The sequence below is a fragment of the Musa acuminata genome, chromosome BXJ3-5 (assembly GCF_036884655.1).
Source record: "Musa acuminata AAA Group cultivar baxijiao chromosome BXJ3-5, Cavendish_Baxijiao_AAA, whole genome shotgun sequence".
Classification (NCBI taxonomy): Eukaryota; Viridiplantae; Streptophyta; class Magnoliopsida; order Zingiberales; family Musaceae; genus Musa; species Musa acuminata.
In genome coordinates this window covers 37242751-37252124 of record NC_088353.1, presented here as the reverse complement: position 1 = coordinate 37252124, position 9374 = coordinate 37242751, and the positions used below count along the sequence as shown (strand labels likewise).

Below are 9374 nucleotides of genomic sequence, written 5' to 3'. Positions count from 1 at the left end.
AAATTTAATCAATAAGTCATATAAGAAAACTATAAAATAAAATCATAATTTATATTTTATTTATTTATTTAAATTTCACTTAGAACCCTTATACTAGTCAATCTTATTTAATTGGGCAAATCTAGAAGTGATCTAAATATCTACGTAATCAAAAATTAAAATTAATCAAATCAAAAATTAAATTTTCTTAAATTTGATTCATATTTGATTGATCGAATCTAAATCTAATTAGATAATAAAAATACTGTTATAATCAAGTTCATTCAAAGTATATGATTAAAATAAATTAAATATGTTAATTTTATAATTAGAACATAAATCAAAATTTTAAACTTCATAAAGGTAAAATTGTAATTTTGTTATAGGATATATAATGAAAATTTATAATTTCTAAAGAGCATGAATGGAAGATAAAAAAATTATGGATAAATAAAAATTTCTCCATATATGAAGGGTAAAAATATCTATTTTAAGACAAAACCCTCATTCTTTATCTTGTGATCACTGTGTGAGATGTAATCGCTGCTTGGCAGGGTGCAATTGCCACCTAGAACGTGATGCAACTACCGTGGTGCACAACCACCACCTATGCAAGGTACCATAGTTGTTGTGCGAGGCACCTCATACACGTAGCCTCTGGCATCCAATTAACGTTGACGGTTGGTAGCGGTGTTATTGCAACCATCGTTGGCAGCGGTGCTATACTGCTATAGCCCATGATTAGGCAAGTGACCAGCGGAGGCCGTTACTCTCAATAATACTGTCGCTTATAGTAAGTTATCGATAGTAGCCCATCGATCAAATACAAGAAACCTTACATTACTTGCAAGCAAGCAATATGATATACTACATAGAAAGGCATATCGACAATACCAACAAATTGTTCATGTAATGTAAATAAAAATGATTAATACATTTTCATGAGTCAAGGGTACTAATAAATAGATTTAAAGTATTTGATTTTAAAATCATAGATACCAATTATTAACATGAAAACCATAATATGCTATATTAAGCAAAAGACTTTAAGGCCAAAAATCTGAAATCAAATAATAATATATTGAAGATTACGATAAGTACTATCACGAACGGTCGTCACGCACTCGTAACAACTCCATTCAACGAACCGTTCGTCGCTCACACCTACATGTATAGCTGCTTGACAGCATGTTTTCTCTTGGTTTTGGGTCATTTTGCTTGTAAAAATGTAAGTTCGAACAAGCTGTAGTGTTACAAAGCGACCGCTCACCGAACCGAGCAAAACAGCCCAAAACAATTCCATTTTCACGTGCCGCGGGCTGATTTCTGGAATTTTTCTCCGCTCACCAAAACGTCAGCCATCTCAGCCTCTTTGAACCCCCCGGGTGGCATAGGGCTGGATGGGGCTTCGGATATATACCGGGCGTTGAACACTCTTTCGCAAGTTCGCAAGTTGCCTTGACGGGAACTTGTTGTCGCGCTCGGGACCAGGTGAGCGGCTGTTTGTGGGCTTTTAGCTATTCGTTCAACCTTCTAAAGCCCTTATTTTCCCCCTCTCCCTCTTTTCTCTTATGCTCGCAAGATGCTCGCTGAATTGCTTGTAAAGCTTCCCCTTTTCGCGAGACGTCGGGACTTGTCCGCCACTCGTTCTTTCAAACTAATCAACTTTCTCTTTTTATAGGTCCTTCGGGACCTACGAGAGGTTACAATTGGGCTGATCCTTGCGGAGCAATATCGCAAGGGTGAAGCGCAACTTAGGCAATGCAAGCTAAGTTCGCGTCTTTGGCCATAAGGGTGCCTCGCGCCTTAGGCAATTCCAGCTAAGGCTGTGACAGTACATTGTTCAAAAAATCTTTTCTCCGATTTGTGAGCGCACCATCGTCGGATCCAAGATCCATAGTGATATCGATCTGTATGGAAAACTAGACTCATCTTCTTTCTCTTCATATCATTCACAGGACTAGTATGATAGATGAATTTAGGGATAAAAAGAATATGGGAGAAGATATAGAATCTCTCATTAACTAGTTCACATGACCGGGGGATGTAAAAGAAGTTCTATAATATCTCAATCATAATTCACACATTCACATACCCGCATATCCTATATATTTATAGGCAATAACAAAGAGTTTAGAATAAGTAATTATAAGAGTTCTCTCATCAAAGTCATAACCTAATAAATCATATCATAATTGAAGTTTTTTATTAATTATTAATCATAATCAGAATTTAATCATATTCATAATATATCTTATCTAATTAGATATGATCATATAATTGAATACAATAAAAGAGTGGATAATTGTGAAAAAAATCAACTAGATTAACTAGTGGAGAATGATAAAAAGCAAGGGTGATACTTACGAAGATTGGTTAAGGAAACCTCTAAAATTACTTGAATGCTTTTATTTTTCTTTTATTATGTCTCGAGATAAGTATGACTTAATTTTCCCTTGCTACTCGGCAAACTTATAGAAAAATTATATTTATCTTCCATAAAAGACTCCACATGTAACATCTTAGTTTGTAGAAGAAGACAAAGTTGACCCAACTATATCTACATCAGTTAAACATAAAATATTTTTAAAAATATGTTTTATTATATAAAATATTCCTTCTAATCAAATTAAGGGGATCATATATATAAAGTTAATTATGATTATCGAGGTTTAATCAATTCTCACCCATCTTTAGACATTGATCTTAATACAAATCAATTCGGCATCCGATATCCAAAGACACATCGAGCAAATTCTAAAACTCGTAATGCAAGTTGGATTAGGATAACGAGGCCAAGTCAAATACTCCTAGTCTACTATTAATATATTTTTCTATCACTAACAAGTATACTTTATACAATATTTATACGAGTTCATATTATATTTTCGTGAACTCATATTTAAATTTATAATATTTTTACTTAATTATATTTTAATATGATGTTAGATTTTTAACTCATGTTTTAAGCACAAAAATGAGTAGTATAAACGGTTAGATGTGTAGATTACATCCAATAGCAAAAATATCTTTGTCCAACCTTTAAATTTACAAAAAAAAACATCTTGTATATTATTTAATATATTTTTTTATAAAAAAATTATTTATAAGCCCCAAGTATATAATTGGATTTAACCCAACAATAATTATGTAGTGGACTCTCATGTCATCTCTGTCTTTTTTTTTTCTTTTAATTTTTTGAAGATTTTTTTTTTTCTAAAAGCGATTTCTATAGAAAACCCGACATTTTGGTGATCTCTAAAATAACACCTCCCTTTTAATATGTTATATAGACTGGTCTTAATTATAGAGGCAAATGCTGTTGAAAAGCATCCTATATTTGTTTTCCAGAATGAGACCGATTCATGAGCAAATAAAAGTTTGGGTCTATTTTTCAATAAAATTATATAGTGTAATCTTATTCCAAACTATATTATCTGACAATTATCCAAAGTTACTAATAAGTATTCCTATGATAATAATAAAAAAAACGTTATGAATAGGTAAAATCAAGTTTCTTATTTTGGATAATTAAATAAGAATAGGTATGACTTCCAACAAAAATCAACATGATTAGCGTCCTGGGATTTCAGATCTCAGATATCTATATATGAACGAACCCATTCTAATTATAACAATTTTTTTATATTTATTGTCATAGGAGTACTTTTTTTTAATAACTATTTGTAGTTATTAAAATGTTTTGAATTCATATAAAGTTAAGTCATACATGAAGAAACTAATAAATAAATAAGAATAGAATAACCCCATTTAACATAGTATTATTAGATATTAAAGACTTCAAATCCTGAAATCTACCTGAACCCTAATTGTTTTGTAGATTACATTAGTGTTTTATTCTGATATCTTTTATGGTTTTTCATGGATTCAATGTAATTTTATAGCATAGTATTTGCAGCTTACTTTTTTTATAAATTCACACTTATATTATCTTGAATAATTGAACAAAAATAATCTAAGTTCAAGGATTTAATATTACCCCTACCATACTTACATGGGCTGATTTAGTGTTATTTTTCTAGATTTTATGAACATTTTATTTTGGTAATTTTTAACTTTATTTATTTATTATTATATAAAATAGTTCACATAGTTATTGAATTCATAAAAGTTCAAGTCATATACTATTACATTATTTTTTAAAAAATAAGATTAAATTATCTTGATTTCAAATCCTAATATCGATCGAGAAAATATGTAAGCAATCGATAGATTTTATAATTTTGTTATTGATATTAGAATAGATAAGAACAATTGAAGAAGCTTTATTAAAGTAGCTTTAGCTTGAATATATTAACATGTCCTTATTTCCCTCGATAGAGTAGAGAGATTTCCTCGTATAATTGAGAAAATCATATATTATTTTGATTTCGTTATCCAAATCAGTATATGATCATCTAAATGTAATCTATTTCGTAAATATGTTTGTTATTCTGTTCTATTTTCTTTTAAACCTATTGTAACGTGACAAAGGGTTCGATGTACCATCAAATCTCAATATATCAAAAGATTCTTTACAGCTTTGTTATTGTCGTATACGATACTGATTTCGCTATCCCGATCATAAGATTATTGAAATATAATCTCTTTTAGTTGGATTCGGCAATCCGTTCTATTTGCTTTTAGACCCACAGTAATGCGACGAAGGATCGGATGTGACATCAAGTCTTGTGACCCACACGCATGCAAGCACAGAATCCATCGGTCGGCGTCAGCTCCAAGGCCGGGAAGGGAGAAAGGGAAATGGCGACATCGTCGACTGTGCACAAGCAGTAGCCGTGCTTGGACGCATCGATCAAGTGGGACGATGGCCGACCCATATCCGGCAACAAGCCTCCCATTTGTCACGAAGTAAGAGTAAAGCTTTCGATTCTTAGGGAGTGGAATATGGCGAGCCTCCCATTTGTCTTCTTGCCTTCGTCACAAAGTAGGAGAACAGCTTTTGGAAGATGACCAACTTTTAGGGAGTGAAATATGGGAATCCTCCCATTTGTCACCGATAAAGGGTTAAGCCTTTGGCAGACAAAATGATCATTTTTTTTAATGACGATATATCATATCCATCATTGAAAAATAATTATCCAATAACTATTTTAATTTAAAATATTAGTCTAATTATAAACTGATCAAACTGATTATAGTTCGAGGATGGATCCATCAAATTATTAAAACCTCAAACATAGGTTTTATAGTAGTATACCAAATTCACTTACGATAATTTTTTTTTTTGAAAAATATCATCTATCATAGTTAGCAAATGATTTTCGATAGATGTTTTATACCTTTCTTATGCAATAATATATGGAGTAGGGTACCAAACTAAATTATTTTTCCGGCCTAATGCAAATATCATGTAGGGTACCATACAAGTGACTCCATTAGCACTCTAATCCATCATCATTATTATCATCTAATCAGATTGTTATGAGATGAGCAATTTTATATGGACACGAGTGACTTTTCAATCCATCACTCCCCTCTTGCCATTTATCCAATATTATGTGTGCTATAAATATTTACCTACAACCACCCTTCGCAATCAAATTAACATAGTTATTTGCCCACCTGCATGTCGATATATCACCATCACGCATGCATTCTCATCGCAGGTGACTTTGTAGCTTTTCCTCCTCCCTTATTATAAAGCGTGCAGCATGTTTTGGTTTATTTTATGTGAGAATGATTTTTATCTAAATTCGATAAACTTCTCTTTATCTTAATCTTCGTGTAGATGATATATCGGGAGTTCGACATTACGTCGAATTGATCAAGATGTCAATAATATTTTTTCTTATCAAATTAAAATAAATAAAAAATCAACTAAGCAAGATTGAATCGTAAGTAAAATTTAATAAATAAATTTGATGCTAAAACTAACTCATAGAAATATTACATAATCCTAAAATGAAAGCCTGACTTCGGTATTTATCGTTTGCTAAATAAATAGGAAGACAATAAACAAATAGTAATTTTTTTAATTATTTCAGTTGGCAAGTTATGCAAAAGAATTTTCCAGACAGATCTCCTTTTGACAATTACATATTACTATAATATTTTTATTATTTAATAGTTATAAATTTCCCTTGTATTATTCTATTATTTTTATATAAAAAATAGAATGCAATGGGAGATTTAATATTATAGAATGGGAAGATTAAAGATGATCAAAAGTCGTCCCCGTTAGCACAGACGGAACGGTTGGTGCGACGGGTGGACGGATATGCTGATAACCATCGTGCCACTTAAGGCACGATTGGAGTTGCGAACCAGAGGTGTCCATTTAGAAGGTCACCCCCGGTACGTCCAGTCGCTGCTTATTGCGTGACCCAAGCAGCTGCACGGAGCGCTCTGGTTCATTGAATCCGGACGCAACCTCGGCTATAAAGAGGACGGGACCCCAAAATCCTCCCAAAGCATTGGACACCACTCCGGCAGACCACAGCAGCTCGCCCGACGACACCTGCACAGTCGAACTCCACGGCATCCTCCCCTTTTCGGAGGAGACCCACCCCATGGCGGCGCTGGAGGTGGCGGGGCTGAGGCGGCAGAACGAGGAGCTGGAGAGGGCGGCGAGGGAGGGGAGGGAGCGGGAGGAGGCGCTGCGGGGCGAGCTGGAGCGCACCCGGGAGCGGCTGCGGGCGGTCGAGGAAGCCGAGGAGCGACTCTGCGTTGAGCTGGGGGAGCTCGAGGCCGAGGCGGTGGCGCAGGCCCGGGAGGACCTCCTCCGCATCGAGACTCTCTCCCACCAGCTCTCCGCCGCCCGTGCCCTCCTCGCCTCTGCCGGCCTCCGCCTCGATCTCCCGGCGTCCGATTGATACATCCGTCCCTGCTTGATCTCTCTGTATTCTGTATGATTACGTGAAGCTTTCTATGATTCCGATGCAAATAGCGTAACTGATTGCACCTAAGACTCTATTCTTCCTTCCTTTGGTTATTCTCGAGCTTTATCCGTCTATAAAACAAAGGAGAGAAGTTAGCGCTATTGGCACTCAAGCCCTTTGACACTCGTTAATGGTGAACTTGAGGAATAGCTTATCAGTTGTTTTTATGTTGGCAATAAAATGTATAAAGTTTGTCTGTTGAATTACTCTCTTTTTTCTATTTTTCTTTGACGATTGTTGGTCATTAAGAGTCTTGTTTTCTATTTTCATAGACTAATATCATAAGGGTGTCGTAGGATTTTAGATAATGTCATTCGAACCACTAATAATATACAAATTTATAATTAAGAATGAAAGCTAAAAAGTAAATATATAAATTTATAATATACTTGGCTCATTAATTAATTGAGGATCCAAAATCTTATTAGATAAATTTCGAAATAAGTAAATTTATGATAACTTAAAATAATGTAAAGGTGACATGGATTGAAGGAACTTAATCCCAAGTCTAAATCTAGACGCTAAGATAAAATTTCTCTTCCACGAGGCCTTGAGGTAACGTGACGATGAGTATGACTTGTTAATTTGGAGGATTGTCTAAAAGATGCAACTTTGAGAATCGTATATAGACGGTCGCATGGGTTGCATGTCCTTTAACTGACGTAACGATGAGGAAAATTACATCTTGTCGGCCATATTGTAAGACAAACGAGTGGACAAGACACCATGATTTATTATTTAGTCGGGGTTACGTGAATTATTGAACCAAATCTGTAGGTTTGTAGATGGGATCATTTGAACATTTAGATGTAAAGCGGCTTTCTTGTGGTTTCTGACTTTTGACATGTGAGGTAGGGCCTTCACCCAATGGTGAGATTTGGCGATATGATGATTTAGTATTACCATTCTATTTTATTATATGAAATGTAAAGTAATTTTAAATTATATATATATATATATATATATATATATATATATATATAAACCAACTCAAAATAAAATAATGTAATATTTTAGATTATAATAATATCCAACCTTAACAGTGAAGGAAGAAAGTGCAACATCAATCATTTAGTTGGAGAAGAAATAATATCGATGTCTCTATCTCAGCCTTCTCAAAACAGTATCGTTATCTTTTGCACCATGATTTCTTAGTAGAGTGGAGCACATACTCGTATGACCGACTTGGTTCCATCGCCAAGATAACGACGAAACCATGCTCGATGTCAAAAGATGGTGATCATATGTTTGCTCCATTGCTACAACAACCTTAGGCTCAGATGATGCTATGCTATAAGAAGATATCTGATATACCTCTTTCTTTCTTAAGAAAGTCCATTAAGGAGAACCTAAAGGTTTCCTTCTCATCCACGAGGATGAAACGACCCCCAGACGAAGTGAACATGAAGAATTATTGTGTTTGCTTTACTATGAATCTTACTCTTTTGGCTTTTATTTCAAGCTCATGAAGCTCGAACGGCATACAATATCCTTTGACTCAGCATCGAAGGGGAGTTAATAGCATCACAACGGGTCCAGTTGATTTGATCCACAGTCAGGTGCAGGAATCATACGAGTACCAGAAACTCCAAAGATCAATTTTATGAGATTCTAATACTGATCCCTTTTCATAAGAACAAGTGGAGCAACATGTTAAATCATGTTGATCGAATAGTGAAGATGAGAATATGGGAGAAAGAATTAGATCCGAACCCTTAGCGTGCATCTCACAATTGAGTGTTGACACAAGGCAACATTGAGTATTGGTGATGAGATGCAGAACTTTTGGATGGATCCAATAAAATCTTATCTAATACACAGAGTCAGTCAGCTATAGCGGCTGAACCCACTTTTTATTATTTTTAGAATTATATATATATTATATATAATATTTGTGTAAACCTTTGTGGGTTTTTTATTGATCACAAAGGTTTTACCATTTACACAAAGTTCACCAATAATTGACTTTTGGAAATGATCACAAACGCTCTACCACTAATTTAAGGTCACCAAAAGTTGACTTTGGGAAAAGAAAACATCTATAACAAATAGGAACAAAAACACATATGGATGATTTTACTTTTTATAACAAATAGGAACAAAAACACAAACTTTAAAAGTTTATATTCTAACATTTGGAGGGATGTATAATATTAAAATTTATAATGATAAATACGTTGTTTCCACACTTTGCACTCATACGTGCTACCCTAAAAAATCAACGTTTCAGCTCAAAAAAATCAATGTACATAAATATATATTCATCATGTATTTGTACTTTTGTCTATATCTTGCTTTTGACTATACTGTATTTAGATATTTTGTTATTTCACTACGGGAATATACATATAATTAAGTTATCTACATTAATCTAATAATCCTTTTTATTTTAATAAACATATATAATTGCAGAACTCATCGAATATAATCTTTTTTCATGACATCCAATACGTTCTCATGATCCCTGGACATGACAACATTTTGTATATAAAC

At 33.9% G+C, this 9374-nt stretch overlaps 1 protein-coding gene across 1 annotated transcript; it reads left to right on the top strand.

Annotated features, from left to right (window-relative positions):
* Positions 1 to 6396: 6396 nt before the first annotated feature.
* On the top strand, positions 6397 to 7084 carry LOC135639083 (protein RESPONSE TO LOW SULFUR 2-like). Its single transcript, XM_065152837.1, has one exon. The coding sequence runs from the start codon at positions 6513 to 6515 to the stop codon at positions 6813 to 6815; it is 303 nt and encodes a 100-aa protein (XP_065008909.1). The 5' UTR covers positions 6397 to 6512; the 3' UTR covers positions 6816 to 7084.
* Positions 7085 to 9374: the final 2290 nt, after the last annotated feature.